The following is a 23,931-nucleotide window of genomic DNA, read 5'->3' on the forward strand; positions in this document are numbered from 1 at the left end:
ACAATGGATTAAACACACAAGATCTTTACACCAATCTTCCTCCCGCAATTGAAAATTACATCAACAACACACACATTATTTTCAATGCCTTTGTTGAAGATGTGTTCATTTGATCACACAACAAAAATGGGGTTTATACTGCGAAAAGTGGAAACTCATGGCTCCTCTCCCTCTTTGAAACTCAAGCTTCCACTGCTAACAAGTTTTCTTGGTCTTGGATATGGAAAATGAAAGTCCTAGAAAAATATAAATTTCTTGTTTGGTTAGCTTGTCATGATGTCATTCCAACCCTCTCCATGCTCCATCACCGCAGTATAGCCTCACCCCTCTTTATTTCTATCTAGTCTTTGGAGGATTTGGAGGCATCGAAGTTTAATGTGCCTCAACAATGAAGTTTGGTCCCAAACTCGTCTTATCAATAACATCCACAACTTTGTTGACACTATCATTTCGTCCTTCAATCAAGAAGATTTGATTGCCTCTCCTGAGCGTTTTGTTAAGTGGAATTGTGGCAATCATATTTGTAGCATTCTGAATGTAGACGGAAGCTGTAATGGAACTCCTATTTGTACCGGTTTTCGTGGTGTGTTCCGCAACAGTTTTGGTTTCTTCCTCTCTACCTTCTCAGGTTCGATCACTCACTCTAACGATATTCTGCTGGCTGAGTTAACAGCAATCTATCACGGTCTTAGGTTGGCAAGAAACATGGGCATCAATGATTTGGTTTGTTACTCAAATTCTCTCATTTCCATCAATCTCATACAGGGGGACACTCAGTACTATCATGTTTATGTTGTCCTAGTTCAAGACATTAAGGAGCTTTTGACCATTGGTAATTTCTCTCTTCAGCATACTCTCAGAGAAGACAACCAATGTGCGGATTTTTTGGCCAAATTAGGGGCGGTTTCAGATGTTGACATCATTATTCATCCTACTCCTCCAGCAGACCTCCTTAGGCTGTTAAGGAGTGACACTTCGAGAGTCTTTTTCCCAATGGCGTAGTTGCTCTTTCTTTTCCTTTTCTTTGCATTTTTCTTTCTTTTCCTTGATTAGCTTTGTGACCAAGAATAATAATTTATCCTCATAAGCCATTTTGAGTCCCAACCATTTAGTTTTAAGAACTTCTGTTTTAGAATAAAACGCTTTATTTTATTTTTTTTACTTAATTAGAATAAAACTCATAAATTTCTTAAAAAAAAAAAACTCATAAATTTATAAGCCTAAGGCAAAGCGCAATGTAAGATTTACAACTCCTAGTTTCGCAACTCAATTGGCAACAAATGTGCTCTCTTATGGATGGCATTTATCAATCGAATTGTTTTTGGCTACATTTTTTTTTTTTTTTTTGTTTACACGATTTATCAACTGAATGAAAACTAATATAATTAATATTTAATCCATTGGTTCCCTAATTAATTTCCATTTTTCATTTTGGTCTCATAATTAATAAAACGTACGTTTTGATCCTTCACTTTTTTCTCTGTTTGTCAATTAAATCCTGACTGTTAAGTTTAACCACAAATGCGTATGGTGGACCAACATTATATATAGTCCACCATAAACCTATTTATTTCTTTAATTTAAACCATTCGATTTAATTTTTTAAAAAGATGAGCGTTGGATTATGAAGGTCCATTATATGTTACGGTATACCATCAATAACTACTATTTTCTCCATTTCTTCATCTTCTTCCTTCATCAACATATCATCTTCATCATCAATCTTCATAAAAAATAAAAAATAAAAACACAGAAAACACAAAATCAAATTAACCCTTACCCCCATCAAACCCTAAATTCAATAATGGACTTCTAATTAACCAAACCCCATTAAACCACAAACCCACAATCACAAATCAAAACCATACAATAAAAGAAAATTGATTTTCCACCACCGCCGAATGAAGCATCAATCTTTGAGAACTGTTTATTTTTTTTAATTAGCACTACTGACATAATCTTCAAGAACTCAAAATACTGACAGCTTGTTGAGACCAGGACCCAGAAGACGAGGAATCTTCTTGATAACAGCTTCAGAAGCTAAAAAGGCACGGTACTTCTTTGCCAATTTCTTCACCAGTTTCTTATTTTTGTTTAGCTTCTTCAAAGCTTCAACATCCATTGATTCCAGTCCAATTTTCTGAGGCAATTTGACAGAACCACTGAAACACTTATCCTTTTGTGGGTCGTAGTTCTTTTGAGAATTGTGTTAACTGAGATTAAATAGAAAATGCTCACAAAATAAAAACTGTGTTTGGAGAATTTAATGGAAGCCATGTTACCTTGATTTACAGGAATGAGACATGTTCCAATTTTGTTTGTCTGATGTTTTGGTTAGTTTTTGTCACCGTGCGGTCGTCGTTGTTGTTGTTGCGGTAACTGTCACCGTAGTTGCAGTAACTGTCGCCGTCGTTGAGTTCATCTTCGACATTGTTGCTGCGTTCCCCATTTCCCTCATAGCGTGTTCCGGATCTTCCTCATCCTGCTTCATCGCTTTCTTCTTTCCCCACCTTACACCATCAATTCCGGCGAAATCCACAACCACCAACAGTTCCGGCGAAATGGGGTTACCTTAATTTATCTCTTTTTATCTGTATATTTGATACAAAGGGTGTGTTTGGTAAAAATAGTTATAAGCTAGCTGATAGCTGAAAAGCTAACTTATAGCTGGTGGCTGATAACTAAAAAACTAACTTATTAAATTTAAAATGTTTGGTAAAATTAGCTGTTGAAATGACTGATAAATATAAAATGACATAAAAGTTCATATTTGTTTATTTTTATTTCTTTATAAATCACATATATGATTTTTTTTCCTAATATATTTCTTTTTAATATTTCAAATTATTTTCATCTCCAAGATGATAAATGTGCTTTATGAACTCAATTGACATTTTTCAGTCAATAAATTTTATTTTTTTTACTAACTTTATTTAACTAAACTAGCTTCACAATTTATTTATTATTATAATTAAAATTAAATACTACATTAATTAAAAGCAATGTCATAAAGAAAAAGTTAACAACAAAATAGAAAAAAGTATATCGTGTGGGTAGGGTAGGTTGGTTGTAGTAAACTATAAAAACATGGGAACATGGGTAGTTTATTTTTCTTTTATAAAATATTAAAATTAATGTAATAAGGTTAAAATTGGAAAAAATTATAAAAAGTTATCAGCTATAAGCTAAAAAGCTACTTGAAATAGCTTTTTAAAAAACGCAATAAGCTCATGAGAAAAGCTTGTTACCAAACACATCACGTTTTCATCCAACTAGCTTATAAGCTAGTCCAACAAGCTATAAGTTAGCTTATTTGTGTTATCAAACACAGACTAAGTAAAGGTACAATGTTATGGTGATTGTGATATAGTTGATTCTGGTTTTTTCTTTCCTTTATTTTCTGGATTTTATTTGATGAATGTTGATGAAGATCAAGATGAAGAAGAAGTTGTGGGAAAGAAGATGAAGAAATGGGAAAGAAATTAAATGTTGTTGACTTACGGAAGGTAGAGTAGACATGCATAATCTAACGATCATGTTTTAATAAAAAAGATCAAATAGTTTAAATTAAAAAAGTGAAGGACCATCACTAACAGAACTTTTATTATTTTGACAGAAAGGATCTATTTGGCAAACGGAGAAAAAAATGAGGGACCAAAACGTACGTTTTATTAATCGTGGGACCAAAATGAAAACTTGAAATTAATTAGGGGATGTCTATGATCTCTTCCCAAACCAAACATGAATCTTTCAATCGAATGAGCATATCCTCTTTTCTCTATTTTTAAAAATCTTGAAAATGATTATTACCAATACAAGATTAAAATATTTGGAGGACTCTTCTGACCAAACAAATAATTGTCAACAAAGTTGTTTTTTTTTTTATTCAAATCCAAAGAATTCTGATTAATTTATATGTAGGTCATCAATTCCGCATTGTATAAAAGGAGGCGTTAAACAAAACACTTGTTTTTCCTATTTTTCATCGTAAAGAGAATTCACCATTGGATCAAATAAGCCTTAATTTTATAGCAATAATACAATTTAAATACATCAATCAACCAACAGTATTTCATTTGAATGTTTCTATTTACATGAACGTGATGATCAATTCTCAATTCTAAACTCAATAAAACATGCTTCTTCACAAGGGCATTGAGTCTAATAATTTGACAACCTCTGGCATTTCAGGTCTATCTTTCTGTAACTCACCAGTACACATGCAAGCAATACGTACATACTCCCTAACACTCTCCTCCTTCAACCCTTCTTCTCTTGGAATATTTCCATCCAACATCTCTAGTTCAGTGTTCCTTTCCTTCATCTTCCTGGCCCAATTAACAAGCCCAATATCATTTCCTTCCAATTTCACAGCCAAATTGGGCCTATGGCCCGACACGGTTTCAATCATCAACACTCCGAAACTATACACATCCACTTTCGGGTTTGCTACATTAGACCCATCTCGATACTCAGGTGGCATGTAACCTATAGTACCCGCCACCTGCGTTGACACATGCGAATGTGATTTATCCATCCTACGTGCGAGTCCGAAATCAGCTATATGGGCCTCAAACTCAGAGTCCAACAAAACATTACTGGCCTTGATATCTCGATGAATAATGGGCTTTTCAAGCCCATGTAAATAACAAAGCCCATGAGCAACACCACGTATGATTTTGACACGTGTTTCCCATGGCAAAGGAGAACGAATAAAATCGATTGAAATAGAAACCTCATCGTTTTGGTGAGTGGAAGAAGAGGTTGGAGATGATTCATGAAGCCATTGATCGAGGTTTCCTTTTTCAATGAACTCGTAAACGAGTAACCGTTCAGCTCCAGAAGCCCAATAACCGAGGATTTTCACGATGTTGTGGTGGCGGAGTTTGCTTAGCGTTTCCATCTCCGCTGCGAATTCACGGAAGCCTTGAAAAGCGTCAGGGGAGAGTTTTTTGACGGCGACGGTAGCGCCGGTGGAGAGACTAGCTTTGTAAACATAGCCGAAGCTACCATCGCCGACGATGAGGGTGTTGGAGAAATTTTTTGTAGCGCGTGAGAGTTCTTCCATGGAGATTTTGAGATTTGGATCCCATGACCAGCTGGCATCGACGGGGAGGGAGGAGGAGCTGGTTGGGTAATGATTTGGGTTACGAAGTGGTCGGGTTCGGATCTGGTTGTTACGGCGGGTTTGGGTGGTTTTGCGGTGTTGGCAGATGAGGATGATGGCGGCGAGTATGACTGTGACGACGAAAAAACTGGCGATGGCGGCGAGGACGGCTAGGGCAGCGTGATCCATGCAAGGCAAGAGAGAAAGAGAGTAAATTTATTGAGATTTGAGAGAGAAGGGGGGAAAAGATGGAATGAATGGTGTATGTAAGTTGAGTGGAAGGAATAAAAGGGTTTCGTGGAAAGTGTTGTTTGTAAGAGAGTTGACTAGACCAGTCAATGGTTTTTGTTTGCTTCTCTGGACTTAATCATTCAAACAAGTATACTCTCTTTTCTTGTTTTTTTTTTTTTTTTTTTTTTTTTTTAACATTTGGAATGCTGAATTGGAGCAATTATAATCTGTTATTAGTTGGTAATAGTTGACTTTAGAGGCTTGGAGTGAATGATTGAGTTTCCCCATCACAACATTGACTTTCATGACAATATATTTAAGAGCACCTTCTTTTAAAAAAAAAAAATTAATTTTATTAATGCTCAAAGGTAATGTCAATGGTGTTTTATGGTGGACTACTTGTTGAAGCAGTCTACAACTGCCCCTCTAGGCTCATGAATTTTGTGTAGTTATTTACGGACACAATTATTTGTTTTAGCGATTTAACGATACATAAATAAAACAGTAAACATATAATATTTTTTTGAAGAAGACGAAATAAACAGTAAACTTTGATAACTTCTCAGGTTGGCAAACTGCAAGTGCTGGTGCACTAGGTAGTATAACATGGAAAAATAACAGACAAAGATTTTGGATTTGTTTATCAGGTCCTAGGTTCTGTTATGAACTTCGGAAAAAAAAAAATGTTCTCAGAGTTGTCCATGTATTCTGTGAATCATCAATTATGGATTAGATGAGGGTGAGAACGTCAAAAGCTTCATTTTGTCTTCGTTATCGACTTCAGTACCTTTTGCTTGGCTGGGTGCCCTTTGAGGAGTACAAGCAACATTTTTAATAATTGACGAGTAAAGATCAAACTCCGCCTTGAGTTTTAGGCAGGAAGCCTGTATCCACTTCTCTGCTACTGTCGTAGATACACTATCTTGGGTATCCTTCTCGTGTTCTTCAATGGCAGGCCGTATTTCATTGTATAAAGAATCAAGGGCTTCCCTAGCGTCATCTTTTCTTTTCTGCATGGAAAATCTTTAAATGAGATGAACATAAAACCAGAGAATATAAATAACAATCACATGCTGCACATAATGAAACGACAATGAAGCATTTACGAATAAAGCAACAATGACCATGATTCATGACAGTTCTCATTCAAGCTATGCCTGAAAATTCAATTATTTTGACGATGAAGTTCAAATTGATGTTCTGTTAGTTGTGACAGATGATGTGTGCATTTGGCAGAAATTATAACAGATCTATGTTCTTACAATTATAACAAGGGTCTTCCAGATCGTACTATGAAATTACGACTAAATTATTAAAATGATCATCTTTGGAACTAAAAAGTTAAAATACCAAGGTAACTAAGTTTTAGTCCACTAATAACATAATTGAAAGCTAGATGATGATATTCAGTAATTGGCACTTAAGAGAAATGCATAAGAAACGTCATACCTCATAATCTAAAATCTCCTCCTGTGCTTCCTTTGATGCTAAAAGGCCAGCTGCATACTTTGCATCAATTTTCTTCTGTATGCGATTTTTAAGCTTTGCCCCCTTTGATCTTTTGGTAGAGATGGACTTTCCTCCTGCAGTGTTACTTCGAATGCGCGATATCATTGCATTTTTTTGGGGAAGATCCTGTTTGGTATCTTGGGAGTACAACCTCATGTCCTCGCTTTCTATTTCAGTTTTCATTTTCTGAATACCTAATCCATTGATCCCAATTGAATTCAGTGGTTGAATATTTAAAACAGTGGACTCCGATGGTTCTTCAACTTTCAGTATAATAGCCATGGATTGTTCACTCTGTCCACCAACATTTGACGTGAGTTCATCCTCCGCAGAGTCATATAAAGGAATTTTCTCAATTGAGTATCTGTAGTCAACAGCATAAACCAAAACTTATAAACCAGGATATGACAAGAAATATGAAATGAAGTAATCATGCAAAAAAGACAGTAAAATAAGAATAAAACTTTTATATTGCTGAAGTTATATGGTTTTGGATAAAGAGGAAGGAATAGATTGAATAAAAGACTTTGAATTGCTTTCAGGTTTGATATATGATCTGGTACAAAAAAGACTAAGCACAAAAGTGGGGGCAGATTCAATCAAGCACAAGTTCCTGTGCTAGGATCTCATCATTATGAGGTCTAGGAGTGGGGAAGGATTGACATATACATAGATATCCAGTCAGTAAAAGATAAAACGAAAGCAGCCTTTTAGAGATGAATACAGCACAGAAAAGAGTAAATTATAAATTACCTGTCATCATCATCTTCCCATAGATAAGTATCCTCCTGCTCCGATTATTCCAAACATGAGGAAGAAGAGTAGATGATTAAAACCAATAATAATCAATGAAAAAGAGAAGGAAATGAAGCTATTTCAATTGTTACAACTGCTAGATCTTTTTCATAAAAAAACATCATTTGAGCATACATTCCACACTATATCAAAACATACATAATCAAATCAAATAGAAGAGCCTGCCTCATTATTTATTAACATTGAATTTTCAATTTACAGTACTGTTTAACTTCAACCGTAGTATATCAAAACAATGAAAAACACCTAGCCATCACCTTCCAAGCTATTAGTGGGTCTTAAAAACTCATGGTCTACAACAGTCAACATCATGCCCATGCATTTAAAAGGCTTAACTAATAAAAAAATTGCAATGAATTTGCTTTCAAGCGTTTTAACATTTATAAGATACTAGTAATATTAATTAAAACTCACTTGAAAACCACGAGATTTTGCACCAAGGAATTCAGAACATTTGAGCGCACCACAGAGGCAGCGAACCTTTGCACCTCCAAACCATTCAAAATTATAGTCATATGCCAGTTCAGTTCCAATAGGAATATTTTCCAGTGCAAATATTCCAACTCTTATTTCCCCCATGACATTCCATTTTCTTGTCTCACAGTTTGGTTGACTGCAAACATAAAAGCATTCAGTTGATGTCAAACCTTGGGCAGTGGGAAATAGGAGGATAACAAAACAGGTCTACAATACTTGCATATTAGCAGGTCCAATTAATTTAATATTAGGATTTTTGTTTGAAGTGGTTTACCAGGAATGGTTTATAAATCTTGCAAGGCTTCCTTTTCTAGTTGCATCGATAGATTCAGACGCATTAAGAGAAATGATAAATGCATCCTTAAGACCTGCAAAAGCAAACATAAGTTTTACAAAAACATAAAGCTAAATACTAGTCAGATAGAAACATTGATTTTATTGATGTTTGACCTTGAATTTCATAAGTATGGGATCTGCGCTTGGCTTCTTTGCATGATATTACTTCTCCACAGTATTCAATGACAAACTGTCCTGCCTGTATGAAATAAACAAACAAATAAATAAATGAGAGCATGGCACTGCTGAAATAAAAGAAAAATAACCATATTAAGGCCTAAATTTCCCCATTATATGATTACCTTAATTTCCTCATCAGCCAAAAGACCCCACCCTCGGCCTTCAGTTTTAAACAACTTTGTTTTTGCATATTCACACTTCTGAAATTTCTGCAAGCATGAGACATGGGACATGAATATATTTCATCTAGAGAAGAGAGAAAGAAAACGAGAATATTTCTTTAGGTAAAAGCTATTGAATTCATCTTCCGATTGCAATGATATCTATAGCCGCACTACTTAGAAGAAAAGTTGTACAGAGTAACCAATTATAACTACAGACTGCTATTAGCTAACTAGTTCGTTCATAATTGAATGCCAGTTATGCAAGTTAAGTTAACTGACTAGAAGCATCTAAAACCTTTCTTGATATCAGAATATATCATATATGAATTGGCGTAAGCTTCAATGCATCATCTGAAGTAAAGTTTAAGTAGGTCAAAGATTAAAAAAAGTATGCAATGAAAATAGGATATGAAAAAATTCAAGACAAGCAAACTTGACTGCTACTAAGAAACTTGTAGAACAAAATAACCAGGGAAAGCAGAATACAAATACGCAACAAATTATCCTCTAAAAAAAAATATGCAACAAATTATGACAAGTGCCTCCAGAGACACAGGTTAAAGCAAATAGTAATAACTAATAACTTCTCTTGACCAACTTTTCAACTACCTGCAGGATGGTTATAGTGCGAAAGACTAACAAATATCATCACAAACAGACCCAAACACGAACTCACCTGATTTTTACAATGGATGTCACAAGGGCAAAATCCAGGGGTGCATTCAGTGCTGGTTAATACATTTAGACACCCATCTCCACAGGCACTGTCAGGATCATCTTCATCATACCTGCATTCACATATAGCAATATCCTCCTCCTTCTGCTTCTTATGCCTGCACAGAGATAAAGAGAAGTGCAAATGTATTAATATAACATTAAGATTTCTCAAGAATGCTGATTCAGTAGTCGGTCAATTTTCCATTCCTCTGTCCTGGTCCTTGTACCATAGCCCTTGAATTGGTGGAATTGGTGGTGAGGGATCTAAATTCCAATGGGCTGGTATTCCATTGTTTGGATTTAAATAGGATATAATACAATTCGATTGGATAGACTCCATTATACTCCACACTCCACCTTTCCTACCCTCCAAATCAAAGGGTACAAGGTTGGAGTTAAATTTTTAATTGATTAAGTTAGAAAACTATATTTCCATATACAATATAATGTTCTGCTACTGCATGATGATGTTACCAAATTCCTCTTCTGTATTATGAAGCAGGAAGGCACTGGATAACTTATGACAGCGGGAGATTTTATGAGTTCGTCAACAGAATGGAATTGGAAGTGAAGTGGTTAGTGCGATATTTGATTTCAGGGCATCAGCAATGAACCGCCTTCTATCCCACTGACTAAAAACTATCCCACAAGGCCAGAAGTCGGATGAAATTTCTAGAGAGTTTACTCTTTTCGGCTAATAGCAATAAGGATATTAAAGAAAGCTAAGCACTAAATCAATTGAAAGCTAAAAAACAAAAGATTCAGCACTAAAACAATTTAGTAGAACTAAAACAAAGGGGTTTTTCACTAAAGATCCAGCATAAGTGGGGGGAAATGCATAGCCCATAAGAATGATGGTTTTTACTTTGTAAAGCTATCCTGACGGTCTTCGCAAGAGTATGCATACTGCTATCACAGTTCAAGCTATTCATCTAAATTTACATTAAAGATGAAAGAGAGGCAGAAGCAGAGTGATGATTTTATTTCTTATGTAGTAGCCTATCTAACAAATACAAGCACTGCGCAGGATTAATTTGGCGAAGTACACAAGCAAAAAATGTTCAAAATATTTTGGTTGCGAGGCAGAAGGGCTAAATCTGAAGCTAGTGAAGAAAGAATAAAGGTTTTATAATCAGAAAAAGATAAGAGAATTGGTATGAACATGACACATCAAAACATTTTAAACAAAATCAAAATATCCACTAGCTGGGAGATTAATTCAATATGGAAAAGTTTCGGGATGAAAAAAATTGATATATCCGCCGGCTGGTAGAGTTGGTATATGTGGTCGCCCAGTATGACATAGGTCAAAATATCTATTAGCTACGCGATTCTTACCGGAAGTTACATTTAAGAATATATCCATTAAAGGAAGATTGGCCAATGGGGATCTTTACCTAACGATGCGGAGCAAATTCGGCATTTCTTGCTAGTTCTTCTCCCAATCTCGGACTCGACCTTTTAGCCGATTCGCACCTTTACTCTCTGTCTCAATCAATTCGGTCAGATCAATAGAGAAGTCAGGCACTCGATTGACTTAAAGGAAGATTCCGCCCGTAAATTGATTGATCAATGTTACCGGGAAGCAGCAACAGAGACAGATTGAGTGCTAAAGCTTCTTAACAATTAAACTTATGTTAATTGAGAAGAGAACCTACAAGGGCCGGCCCAAGGGTAAATCCACTAAAGCCCTTGTTTTCGGCCCACCAACAAAAATTTATCTGTCTTCAGTTTTATAAAGAAAAAAAAGGCATCATATGCGGATAAAAAAGTCCCGTGTTATAAAATTTGATTTAAGCCTCACCGAATATTGAAAATTATTGGGCCGGCCCTGGAACCTACCATAAGAGAGAAACTAATCCAAACAAAGCCTAATTGAATACAGAAAAGTCCAAGATAGAGCAACATCAAACTATCCTATAACCTAAATAACTCATAACAGTAATGCACCTGATAGTTAACTTAGCAAACCAGTAATTAACATAACCAGTTAGTAATGCTACCGAGTGATAATATTTTTAACAAAGTTTAGAATCAAATTATATATTCCATCATAAGCATAAGATAGCAAATTAAATTGAATGACCTAAATAAATTATAAGAAAATGAATACTAACCTTCGCATAAAAAAATCATTTTGATTGATATGAATGTATTGAGGCAAATCTTCAGCAGCATGAGGATCCTTCAAAATAATAATAATAATAATAATAATGTACTTGTTATTACTTAGAGTCAAACATGAAGGAAACAAAAATTGTAAGAAAGAGGGAAAAGAAAATTACCATATGAATAACCTGAGAAGAAAAGTTGGCAATAAGAGGAATGGGAAAATGGAAACGAAGGGAACGTTGCAGAAGAGAGAAAAGGGTTGGGGGTGTGAAATAATGAATTATGATCGAAGAAATTTCAAAGGGGAATTTGATTTCTGGTAGAAACTAAACTCTTCTTGCGTTGCGTTCCAACTGTAGTGGTAGCGGTGCTTTCCTCACTTCCCTTTTTCACCAACAAATTTTGTGTTGGTGTGTATCTTGAGTGTATATATAAAAATCAACTGGTCTTGCTAACCATTGCGCTTAAGGGTTAATAAGTTAAAAGTAACATGTTTGCATTGGTTTTAATAATATTTTAATTTTTAAAAAGTTAAATTTATCATTTTTCACTATTCTCTAATACTGTATTTTTATTTTTATCCTTTTATATAATGCCCCAAGGATAATAGTTAGCATTCTCCAAATCAATATCATGATCTTTATTGGATATCAAATATTGTATAAATGTTTAGTTGAAGAAAATGTTACGTTACAATCTCCAATATGGTCTTTAAATTTTTTTTGTTGGTTGGAGTTTTAATTTTTTTTGAATAGTTGAAATTTAAACTCCGAACCTTATATATATTACGTATTATTCATACCAATTGAGCTAAGTTTACGAATACAGTATTTAAAATATATAAAATAGTATACTGCAGAGTAAATGAAAATGTATCATGCTAGTCTCTTCATCTTAATAGTGAAGCATATTGAAATTTGTGATAGTCTCTAACATCTTAATAGCATAGAATAAAGTGATATATTTCTTATACTTTAAAAATTATTTATTATTTGTATACATTTAAGCATAGTGGTCAATAGCGGCCGTGCGTAATGTAGCGGCCGCTATACATTTAGTTGAAATTTTTTAAATTGACACTATTTTAAAAATATTTTGTATGGTTTCCGAATTTTTAAATTTATTTTATGGTATTTTAGAGATTATTAAAATCAAATTGACTTTGTTGTAAGGTTTCTCTATTCTTTTATTTTTCTTCCTCTGTTTTATGGTTTATCTTGTTTTATGATTTTTTATTTGTTCCTCTGTCTTTTAATTTTTGGCATTTTAATTTACTAATGTCTCATGAGATTTGAGTGTTATAATTAATTTTATATTAAATATAAGTTTTTTTTTAGAAATATGTAAGTTTGTTTATTCTTTATAACATTATTCATGTAATTTGTTCAAAAAATAATCAAACATCGATGACAACTATATGCCAACACGCTATCCCACTTTTGAGATCGGCCTCTACGCACCGCTATCCGAGATTGACTACTATGTTGAATTTTGATTAAGACCTTCGATACTATGTTGGAGACTATAAAGCTTTCATAATATTTTGGTGTTTTGTATGATTTATAAAAGATTCATGAGTAAAAACTTTCATAAGATTTGGGTGTTTTGTATGATTCATGAATGTTTCATGAGATTTGAATGTTATATTTAATTTTATATTAGATATATGTTTGTTTATAATTTATAGTATTATTTATGTAATTTGTCAAAGATGTTATCAAATAATGGTCATAGCGCTATGCGCTATCCCGCTATAGCATTTTTGGAGTCGGCCGCTACGCACCGCAATCCGCAATTGACTACTATGCATTTAAGTAACTAAGTTGAAGCGAGATTGATACTTTGTGTGAGTTTATGGTTTATTCGATCATAATGAGTATTTTCCTCTTTTATTCGACAATTTATATATTAAACTACACTTGTAATTTTAAATTATAAACGCATTCATCGGTCGCAAGTTTTTTTCTTTCTATAAACATCATCAAGTTTTTTTTTTCTCTAGAAGAAGAGTTCACTCATTTCGTTGGCAATTGTCTGAGCGATACAAGGAGAAACATAAATTACAAATAGTGGCAACTATATATGAATGTCCCTACTAACAAATGAGAAATCGTATTGACTTGTCGACTAATAAACTCGATTTTGATTGAAGGATAATTTTACAATTATTGATTGATGATGTCGCCTAACTCTAATATATTTGAGGAAGGGGAAGAATATTGTATATATACCACCTACTTAGAGTCAATTTCAAAAACAACTTGATCCACTGAAAGACTCCTAACCCAGTTTAATGCAGAAAGGAAACCAAGTTTCACCAACTTGGGCAAGAAGCGCGATTGGAATTAGGGGTGACTGTTATAAGCTTATTTTTTTAGGCTTCAGCATGACCTTTTAAAAGTTTGTTATGGTCTACTAACTTGTTTAAAAATCTATTTTATATGAATATCTTTAAAAACAAAAATCCGATCTCATCCCATCCAATTAATACGGTTTTAGTTAGATCGAAATTTGGATATCCAAAATACAAATGAATTTTTTTTATTAATATTACACAAACACATTAAAATCATAGATTTGATAAAAAAAAATACAATATAAAATATATTTGAAATTAATATTATGAAATGAAAATGATCGATTATGTTTGAAACATATTATGTGGTAAAAATTCCCTAAAAAGTATTATGCGGTAAAAATATAGATTAAATTAAACTAATATGTATTGTTTTTTACTATTAAACAATAAATTAATGTAATATATTATCATAATAAAAAAAAATAAGAATTAAGGCGGTGTATTGGATATTAAGACTATCAAAATTTACAATTTGGATTTCAATGGATTTACGTAGATTTTAAAGAATTTGAATTGATTTTATAAATTTATTATTATTTCAAAAGATTTGAAATCATAGATTTTATGGATTATGACACACTCTCTTTCCTATATATATGAGGCATATCACATGAGAATGGGTATCTTATGTGAGAATGATGAGAATAAATTACAGCCGTCAGATTAAAAATAATGGGTGAGATTAAAACATCACTTAAGTGACTCATGTGCCAAGCATGTGACCAATTCTCTCCCTCTTTTTCATCGTTCATGCACGCGCATTTCATCCTCATAAAGCTTGAACTTTCTTTCTTCCTTCAAATGGTGATAGGGTTATTATAATTGGTCATATGGTTATTGTCTACTTGCAACAGAACCATCAAAATCGAGATTGTGGCAGATTGATTGCAGATAAAATAGAAACGCATGACAGATTGCAGATTGAAATTGAAATAGAAAAACAAATTCAATCCCTAAATTCTAAAAAGAAGTCAAATTAGAAGAAATTTGATGGAAACTTTCAAAAGGGGATGAAAGATGGTATACGAAGAATCGGTGGAAGATGGAACGGCAAACCCAGAAGAGGGAGAAGAAAACCAGTGACACACGAGAATGAAGGAAGCGTGAACGATGGAAAAGAGGGAGAGAATTGGTCACATCCTTGGCACATGAGTCACTTAAGTGATGTTTTAATCTCACCCATTATTTTTAACCTACGGCTGTAATTTATTCTCATCATTTCACATAAGATACTCATTCTCATGTGGTATGCCCCTATATATATAGATAGAGAGAGAGCGAGGGGGGAGGGGGGAGAGAGCGAGAGAATATACAATCCAATGAAAGACTCTTTAGTCATGATTGAATACCACAGAGTTTTTTTTTTTAAATGACAAAGAGTCTTTATTGAATATTACAAGACTTTTTTTAAATTGAAAAGAATCTTGATTGATACACTTTTTTTATAAAAAAAAGTCTTATAATCTCAAAAAAATCCTAATCCAATACTCCCTTAAATCTGCTTATTTGCTTCAATTTTGGAAAAAAAAAATTACCTACAAAGTCGATCGAGCAGTTTATACAAAATGGCATCCAAAAAATATATTTGATTTTATGAAGATTTCAAAAAATTTGGATAGATTTTCCATTTCATTTTAGATCAATTCAAATTTAAACAACCTTAAAATGTAGGATACCACTACACGGTCCTAGTTGTTGGGTCACTGGGGGAGCTCGGGGGACCGTCCACATCGAGGCTAGAACAACCGTACAAGCAAGAAAGACACCATACTCTTACCCAAAACCTTAAGGCAATGGGTTTATGGGTCCTCTTACTTATAAGATGTTCAACCTTTACTATTTTATCCGATGTGGGACATATAACTCACACTTGCAAACCAACACTCCCCCTCAAGTGTGAGTCCATCTATTCATCATGCTCCCCCTTCAAGGGGAAGCTCTTACTTTGCCTGTATCGTCGTTCCTGCACAAGGAGCCATTGTACCACCGTTGCGGCTTTCTGCGCAACAACCGGCTGCCTCGGTCGCACCCTTCGTCGAACCGGGGCTCTGATACCACTGTTGGGTCAGTGGGGGGAGCTCGGGGGACCGTCCACATCGAGGCTAGAACAACCGCACAAGCAAGAGATACACCACACTCTTTACCCAAAACCTTAAGGCAATGGGTTTATGGGTCCTCTTACTTATAAGGTGTTCAACCTTTACTATTTTATCCGATGTGGGACATATAACTCACACTTGCAAACCAACACTAGCAAGCAATGACATTCCCCATTCCTCGAGTAGACTATTGTATTGTACCAATATGGTAGCATTTGGGTGACAATGTGGTTGGTGACACTGACCAACCACAATATCACATATGACTTTCTTCTCTCTTTTTGCACAAAGTTTTTTAATTTTTTGTACACTTGTGACATTGTGGTTGACCAATGTCACCAATATAACCAACCACAATGTTATCCAAGCGCTATCCATAGCCATACTAGGTTGTACATCATGGAAAGAAGTGTCAATATAGCTTTTCAAAGTGATATGCAAACATATAATATATTTTTTTGACTTAATTGCACTTTTGGTCCTCACATTTTGACCAGCTCACGAAAATGGTTATGCCTCTTTCAAATTGAACAAAATCGTCCATAAACTATCATGTTTTTTTTGCAGTTTTAGTCATACCTCCTGTTTTCAAATCCAGAAACGCACAAAATAGCAGTTTTAGTCGTACCACCTATGCACAACCATGAAATAAGCAAGGAATAAAACATATGGCTAAAAGGAATCTCCTTTATTCAGCACACTAACAAAACAAAACTAATTTCTAAGACCCTAATTTCAGGTAACATGTCTTAGAAATTAGGGTTTTTTGGTTGGTGTGCTGAATAAAGTAGATTCATTTTACCCACATGCTTTATTCCTTGTTTATTTCATGGTTGAACATAGGTGGTACGACTAAAACTAACTGCCATTTCTATGTGTTTCTGGAGTTGAAAATAGGGGGTAGGACTAAAACTGCAAAAAACATGATAGTTAGGTGACGATTTTATTCGATTTAAAAGAGACATGACCATTTTCATGAGCTGGTCAAAATACAAGGACTAAAAATGCAATTAAACCTTTTTTATTTTTTATTTTTTTTATGGAGTAGGCAAATACAATTATTTAACATAATTTTCTTATCCGTTTTTATAATAGGTTCCCATATCAACCGTCAACACCACCACTATTATCAGACTTATTAAGTTTTTTGGTTTTGAAGGAATCAGACTTATTAAGTTAACAAGGACGTCACAATTTTTAAATAAATTTATATAAAGCAATGGTATTTAACTTTGATATATTGTTATATCAGCTATTGTTTTATTTTTTATTTTTTATAAGAAACTAAATTAATCTAGTTCAAATTGGCACAAGAGAGAATAAAACCTAAGTTCTTGAGTACACTCTCATGTTCCAAACTAACATCACTAGGTCAATCCAAGTGGGTTGTTATATCAACTATTGTATAACTATAGTTTGTGTAAATTGGATGTTATTTTGACGGATCAAATACTTAATTTGCCTATATAATAAGCATATTGTCAAATTTTGAATGGAAGCTATGAGAAATGAATATTGTGTTAGATGTAATAACAATCAATCATGTTTCTAACATAAAAAAATAACGAGGAATAAATTGAGGCCATAAAATGACTTCTGGTTGGGAGAATTTCAAAGTGGAAACCATTTTTACACTTTTTTCTGCATAGTTTAGTTACATGTAGCGTACTGCAGTCCAGATTACAGAACAAGAAAGGCACAATTAAGAATAAAAGATCTGCTATGCTTAAAAAAGCTGACTTTGCTATGAGGATTCCTTGGTTTAGGTAATGCTTTAAACAACAACTTGGGCAACGGACTGTTTATCGTTATTTTTATGAGGAAAAAGTAACAAATTTTGGCAAGGGAGAACGTTAAAGCATCTCAATCTGCCACGGTCAAGCTAAGACCAACAAAGCCAGGTTGGACATTTCTCTTTTGTCATTTGCCTCTCTGCTTTTTTGGACCCATGCATTGCCATCTCAAACCGTTATTTACTTTAATATTGGAAAAGGTATAGATTTGATGTAAAGAGAAAATGATACTATTACGAAAAATAAATTATTTATATTAGGTATGTGTATATGATTACCGTAAAAAATGTTTATTTATGGCGGTGAAAATTAAATTTAAACAATTTTTTTTCTATGTAAAATCTGAGCAGTCGAACAACTATGCAAGACTTAATCACTTACATTTGAATTTTAACAATTTTTTTCTTTCCTTCAAAAAAAAAAAAATCTTTTTCTTAAGTTTGAGTCACTCCTAAGAGAATTTGACAACACAATTTCATCAAAAACTTTAAGACATTATATGAGTCACCCACATCATTAGACTTGATCCACACAATGATCTCAATTCCACTACCCCAGCAAGCTGACCATGATTTTGATACCATTTGTTGGAGAATTTGAGGACATACCAAATACAAAATTTTAAACTTGAAGTCAATTTATTTGTGTTAGGGGAAGATCCAATAATATGTGTAACGATAAATACTTCTTTGATCACAAACTTAAATAAAATGGATTTAGAAATAGACGTAAGTGAAAAGAATTAAATTAAAATAAAAATGAATTAAAAATGTCTTTTTTAAAATTATCAAATAATATGTATTTTGATGTGTTTAAAATAAGGTGGCAACTAGGCTATCCATGAAAGAATGATGAGTAATTTACCCCAACTAATATATATTAGCCACATAAGTACATATTCATGAACTATCTTGACCCCACAAATAAATTGTTCATTTTCATTGGTTGATGGGTAAATTACCTACTATTCTTCAAAGGTAATTTTAAAAAAACCTTAAAATAAAGTATTTTAACCGGTATATGGTTCGATATTTTTATCTAGGCTTAGGCTTGTGATCAAAATCTGAAAAAAGTATCCATTCCCAGGCTACCAAGACACTCATATGTGAAAGTGTAGAAATACATTTTCATTTGAATAAAACAAACTTCTGCACTAATTTCTTGTCATGACCAACCTTACAGACCCTGTGACAAATGAAAAACAATTGAGTATCTCATCAGAACCACTGGATCATGCCCCTATAATATGGACCCCACTAGTAATGGGGTAAAAAATAGATAGTCGGAACAATTTTCACTGTGACATAGACAGTGACATGAGTCATAAAATGAAATGAAAGAAGCACAAGTTTTCTTTTTCACCACACAATATTTATTATTTGAGAAATGATATTTGAATATCTATTTTGTGACAATTTTTGCAATAATTTTCTCTCTCATACTCACATTATTTTTTACTTTATTTCTCAATTGTTTTGATTTTCGTGCAAATATTAATTTTTTCTTTATAAATTATAGTTGTCCCAAAAGTTGTCAATCAAATGTTCAAATAACACTCCTCTTATTATTTTTATTTCCTCAGCTCAAAAACTGAAAAACCACACTTTCTTTTCTTTTTCTTTCTTTTTCTTCTGCTTGAAGCTTTTGCATCGCATTCTAAAACAAAACAAAGCCCACAAATTTTGACCCTTAATCCAACGCTCTCTGATTCAGCTAAATGCAAATGAACAGTTTCCATTTCTGGGTCTTACTCTTTTTCTCTTTCTCTCTCCCTGCTTAGTTTCAACCAGCAGGAGGAGTATTCATGGCAGCAAAGCGCGTGTACCAAGTTTGGAAAGGAAGTAATGTAAAGTTCTCTTCTTTTCTTCATTCTTCCTTCTATTTTTAGCTTATTTTTCATTTGGGTATGTTCTAGATTTCTGGGTCTGTGATTTGTTTGTTGCTGGAATGTGTAAGTAAAGTAAAAATGAGATTTTTATTTAACATGAAATGCATTTTATTGGGATGCTGAGATTGTATTTTTTTGTTTGTTTTGGGAATTCTACAATTGTATAATCAGTGGGTCAACCAAGTGATTCGGGAGAATCCGAGTTCGAATCCAGACTCAAACATATTTGGCTAGACTTTACTTAGCTTTGGGCCGAACTTTGTACTTATGATTACAAGGCCTCATTTCGTAGGAACCGGAGGGTTAAAGCCAAAAAAAATGTGAGTGTTGGGTCTGTATTCTGCTTGTGCCCGATTACAGCTGGCTTGCTCCTCAATATATTTGTTATTAGTGTAATGTTAACCAGTGCCCCAAGAACCAAATATAGTATATATTGCATTGGAAATTATGTTTTCAATCCCTTAAAAGTCAATAAAGTCTCTTTTTTAATTTAAAACTTTCTCTTTATTGGTTTTCTTAACTAGTGCCCGGGCACTGGTTAACCCGACCCTTGTTATTATTTGGGAGAGGTAGCTAAAGCAAAACTTCAGCTTTTGATCAATTTTCCATTTGTATCTTTGGATGGTTGTTTTCATGTAAAACAATAAAATCATGTCAGATATGATTACAATCACTGGCTTGCTCCTTCACTTATGCTTTCAATGTTTGTTGATTATTGAAGAAGGATGACATTCATGCCAGGTGTTTTTTTTTTGGTGATTATGTGCTTTGAGTAGAGGTATCATGAAGGTCATTTGCATTCTCCCTGTGAAATGACTTCTGATTGTTGGCTTCAAATGCGAGCGATTAAGTCCCTCTTCGATTATGAATGAGAGCAGTGTTGAATATATAAGAGAGGTGACCATATACATAATGCCTTAATGTTTTGGGTGGAGATGCAGTGTCAAGGTCTCTTAGGGGTCCTGGAATTTTAGCCCATTCCCGCTCCCGGCACTCCCCTAGACTCTGGACTCCTCAACACTAACTAAATATAAATTGTAAAGTTTGTGAGTAGAATATTAAATTGGTTGGATTAAATGGTCTGGAGGACTTGAGCAGTGATTATGTTTCATGTTTTGTTTTACCCCATTGATAAAGTACAGGGTGAGAACCCAAAGAAATAATGACTTCTGAAGTCTGAAAGATATAGTGCATGATAAGATTATTAACACGTACATCAAATTATAGTTGAACTCTTTAAGTCTTAATAGAAGTATATGCATAAACATGGTAAAATAAGTTGATATTGATACTATATATAGGCCACTTCTCTGTTGCACACTTGCACCTACTGAGTACTGAAGTGTTTTGGTTTTCTAGTCAACATTGGGTTTGTATTTTGTACTATTAATGCATCAGGGCCTTTTCTTTATATTGGTTTCCAATCTCCTATACTGTCTTTTTTGAACAATGTAGCATTCTGTTAATGCTGTAATCTTTTGGCTGATTTCAGAAGTTCTTTTCTTTCTTGTGAATTATTTTCAGCTAATTATTAATTTTTACCATATCTCGTAATTATCTCCTGAATCTTTTGCAGAAATTCATATTGGGAGGGAGGTTGGTATTTGGACCAGATGCCAGGTCCCTGCTTATCACTCTGTCATTGATTATTGTTCCAGTTATCATCTTTTGTGTATTTGTAGCAAGGCATCTTCGGCATGCATTTTCTTCATATTATTCAGGATATGCTATTTTAGTAGTGGCAATTCTCTTTACTATCCACGTAAGTTCTGTTAAATGTTTCTTTCATTTTTTAATGTGTTTATCCATTTATTTCCATTGTTGGGACTTGGTTTGTGTTTAAGGTCCATAGTCTCAATTTAAATAAGTTAGTGTATCCTAATATTATTATATATATTTACCATCTTCCTACTTACCTGTTATATGAAGCATGGACACTCCTCGAATTAGGTGTGTTCGACGCGTTTCCGACACGACACCGACACATATGATTAACTAAATTATGTCATTTTCTCAAATTATTACCGGTGTCGGTTTTTGTATCGTGTCCGTGTTTGTGTCTCACGATGCATCTATTAATGTTTTTTTCCTAAAACTGTTTGATTTTACTAAAGGAAGGTCAAGAGCTGTTTTTGTGACAGTTTTATTCTTATGTTTTTGATTTTCTCCAATCTTTTGTAATGATCTATATACACAGTATAATCCCACAGTATATATTTTTAGGTCCTGGTGCTTCTCTGTTTTACTTCTGCACGTGATCCGGGTATCATTCCAAGGAATTCACATCCACCAGAAGAAGAGTTTCGTTATGAATCTTCTACAGTAGCCGGACAACAAACACCAAGCCTTCAGTTCCCACGAACAAAAGAAGTAATGGTCAATGGCCTTCCTGTAAAGGTGAAATATTGTGAAACTTGTATGCTGTATCGCCCTCCTCGTTGCTCGCATTGCTCCATATGCAATAACTGTGTTGAGCGTTTCGATCACCATTGCCCTTGGGTGGGCCAATGCATCGGTCTGGTACGATATTCACAGTCATTCATGATACGTGTTTTCTTCTTCATTGATGTGCTTGGGTTGTTACTCGTTTGCTTTTGTTCTAATTTTTTTTGGGCTTTTCCAATGTGCAGCGGAACTACCGTTACTTCTTCATGTTTGTTTCTTCGGCAACAATTCTGTGCATCTATGTGTTTTCCTTCTCAGCATTTTACATCAAGGTTCTGATGGATAATAATGATATTGGGACGGTGTGGAAGGCGATAAAAGAATCCCCTGCATCTGTGATTTTAATGGCTTATTGTTTCATCTCTTTGTGGTTTGTTGGTGGACTAACTGGTTTTCATTTGTACCTTATAGGCACAAACCAGGTCAGTCAATTTATCTTTTACATTTCTGGTTTCTATATCATTTATTGAATCTCATTTATTGGGGTACTCTTAGAGTAGTTTGTAACTATGCAAACCAAGGAAATCTGAAAGGGCGATTTTCAAAGAATTAATTCCAAAGTGTATTAATTAGAAATACAATATTCTTTGTGACTGCAAATCTTTTGAATGCACAAGGCATGCTATGGGATAAAAACTGTATCATGTCTATGTTCATATATCTTATTAACTGTACTATTTTGTTATGTGGAAATTAACACGCAAAGGTCTGCGTTCCATGAATATTTTCATCATTCAGATTAGTGCTCTTTGTTTTGCAGACGACCTATGAAAACTTCCGATACAGAGCTGATGGCAGGATCAATGTTTTTAATCGTGGTTGTTTAAATAATTTTCTGGAAGTGTTTTGCACAGAAATAAAGCCCTCAAGGAACAATTTCAGGGCTTTTGTTCAAGAGGAGGTACAAAGGCCGCTGACTACAGTCATTTCCCGGGGACGTGAACCAGATGATTTAGGTGGAGATCGCCGTCCTAAGGTTGAAGATGATCTAGATATCGGTGAAGATCTATTGAAGATATCACAGCGTAGGAATATTGAGCAACTCGACGAGGACATTCAGAATAGAGGGAGCAATGGTGCGCCCCATAATACAGCTGAACCCGATTCAATTTTGTCGTCAGATCATCGAGCTACCACAATACGATCTGATGCTAGGCACTCGAGTTGGGAAAGAAGTGGAAACTGGGAAATTGCACAAGATGTCTTTGCCAATTCAAATGTCACCGAAAGCAGAAACTATGTCTCATCAAAGGAAACGCGCCAATGACAAGTACAGTTTGTCTTTACGATATCTTAACGATGTCGAACATAGCTGATGTGGGATTACTTGGATAGTAAAGATGGAAAAGAAAGTGCTCCTTGATCAGATTTTGAATTGGAAGGAGTTAAGTAGTTGAACTTTCGGTATAAAAACTTAGATTACTTTTTGTGGTTATACTAGCTATTTGGGAAGGCATATAAACATATGTTTGTAGTTGTTTACGAGATAAAGTGTCTTGGTTATGTTTCCCCCATTTTTTAACTGTCCAATATGTGGATCTCATCTTAAGTTGGCTTTATTCTTTGTGTAAATAATTAGTGATGATACTGAAAAACTTTTGCTCCATATATTTCGTTTTAGGCACTGTAAAAAGTGGATTATCCTTGGTATTAATGTGCTGACGGTTTTGTGGAGTATTCTCTATAGGCAAGTCAAAG

The 23,931-nt window shown here is 34.2% G+C and overlaps 4 protein-coding genes and 1 long non-coding RNA gene across 6 annotated transcripts; 2 read left to right on the top strand and 3 right to left on the bottom strand.

Annotated features, from left to right (window-relative positions):
* The first annotated feature begins 375 nt into the window (after nucleotides 1-375).
* LOC120579318 (uncharacterized) lies at nucleotides 376-1,002 on the top strand. Its single transcript, XM_039831271.1, has one exon. It carries the CDS (start codon nucleotides 376-378, stop codon nucleotides 1,000-1,002), a length of 627 nt encoding a protein of 208 aa, XP_039687205.1.
* A 919-nt stretch (nucleotides 1,003-1,921) lies between these two features.
* Nucleotides 1,922-2,631, bottom strand: LOC120577919 (uncharacterized). Its single transcript, XR_005643854.1, has 2 exons — nucleotides 2,283-2,631; nucleotides 1,922-2,140 (listed from the first exon to the last, which is right to left on the bottom strand). It is a non-coding gene; the product is annotated as an uncharacterized lncRNA (long non-coding RNA).
* Nucleotides 2,632-4,004: 1,373 nt separating this feature from the next.
* Nucleotides 4,005-5,483, bottom strand: LOC11410577 (phytosulfokine receptor 2). Its single transcript, XM_003592018.4, has one exon. The coding sequence runs from the start codon at nucleotides 5,294-5,296 to the stop codon at nucleotides 4,145-4,147; it is 1,152 nt and encodes a 383-aa protein (XP_003592066.1). The 5' UTR covers nucleotides 5,297-5,483; the 3' UTR covers nucleotides 4,005-4,144.
* A 373-nt stretch (nucleotides 5,484-5,856) lies between these two features.
* On the bottom strand, nucleotides 5,857-12,056 carry LOC11418432 (histone-lysine N-methyltransferase ASHH1). Of its 2 annotated transcripts, XM_024786150.2 has the most exons (10): nucleotides 11,823-12,056; nucleotides 11,655-11,722; nucleotides 9,497-9,653; nucleotides 8,779-8,865; nucleotides 8,591-8,675; nucleotides 8,415-8,508; nucleotides 8,078-8,276; nucleotides 7,601-7,635; nucleotides 6,788-7,211; nucleotides 5,857-6,348 (listed from the first exon to the last, which is right to left on the bottom strand). In XM_024786150.2, the coding sequence occupies exons 1-10, from the start codon at nucleotides 11,823-11,825 to the stop codon at nucleotides 6,061-6,063; spliced, it is 1,440 nt and encodes a 479-aa protein (XP_024641918.1). In that variant the 5' UTR covers nucleotides 11,826-12,056; the 3' UTR covers nucleotides 5,857-6,060. The 2 variants fall into 2 exon arrangements, with proteins under 2 accessions (XP_024641918.1, XP_039685842.1); XM_039829908.1 differs by lacking the exons at nucleotides 11,655-11,722; nucleotides 11,823-12,056 and adding an exon at nucleotides 10,935-11,598.
* Nucleotides 12,057-19,472: 7,416 nt separating this feature from the next.
* Nucleotides 19,473-23,887, top strand: LOC11419453 (protein S-acyltransferase 8). The gene is made up of 5 exons (XM_003592021.4): nucleotides 19,473-19,746; nucleotides 21,365-21,550; nucleotides 22,012-22,308; nucleotides 22,419-22,655; nucleotides 22,994-23,887. The coding sequence occupies exons 1-5, from the start codon at nucleotides 19,705-19,707 to the stop codon at nucleotides 23,498-23,500; spliced, it is 1,269 nt and encodes a 422-aa protein (XP_003592069.1). The 5' UTR covers nucleotides 19,473-19,704; the 3' UTR covers nucleotides 23,501-23,887.
* Nucleotides 23,888-23,931: the final 44 nt, after the last annotated feature.

This window comes from Medicago truncatula, chromosome 1 (assembly GCF_003473485.1).
Source record: "Medicago truncatula cultivar Jemalong A17 chromosome 1, MtrunA17r5.0-ANR, whole genome shotgun sequence".
Classification (NCBI taxonomy): Eukaryota; Viridiplantae; Streptophyta; class Magnoliopsida; order Fabales; family Fabaceae; genus Medicago; species Medicago truncatula.

Coding starts and splice junctions, on each gene's coding strand:
- LOC120579318 (XM_039831271.1), top strand. CDS start 376: ATGTGCCTCAACAATGAAGTTTGGTCCCAAACTCGTCTTATCAATAAC.
- LOC11410577 (XM_003592018.4), bottom strand. CDS start 5,296: ATGGATCACGCTGCCCTAGCCGTCCTCGCCGCCATCGCCAGTTTTTTC.
- LOC11418432 (XM_024786150.2), bottom strand. Junction 9,654..11,654: donor AATGATTTTTTTATGCGAAG/GTTAGTATTCAT, acceptor ATCTCTGTGCAG/GCATAAGAAGCAGAAGGAGG. Junction 8,866..9,496: donor ACATCCATTGTAAAAATCAG/GTGAGTTCGTGT, acceptor TCATGCTTGCAG/AAATTTCAGAAGTGTGAATA.
- LOC11419453 (XM_003592021.4), top strand. CDS start 19,705: ATGGCAGCAAAGCGCGTGTACCAAGTTTGGAAAGGAAGTAAT. Junction 21,551..22,011: donor CAATTCTCTTTACTATCCAC/GTAAGTTCTGTT, acceptor ATATATTTTTAG/GTCCTGGTGCTTCTCTGTTT. Junction 22,656..22,993: donor ACCTTATAGGCACAAACCAG/GTCAGTCAATTT, acceptor TTTGTTTTGCAG/ACGACCTATGAAAACTTCCG.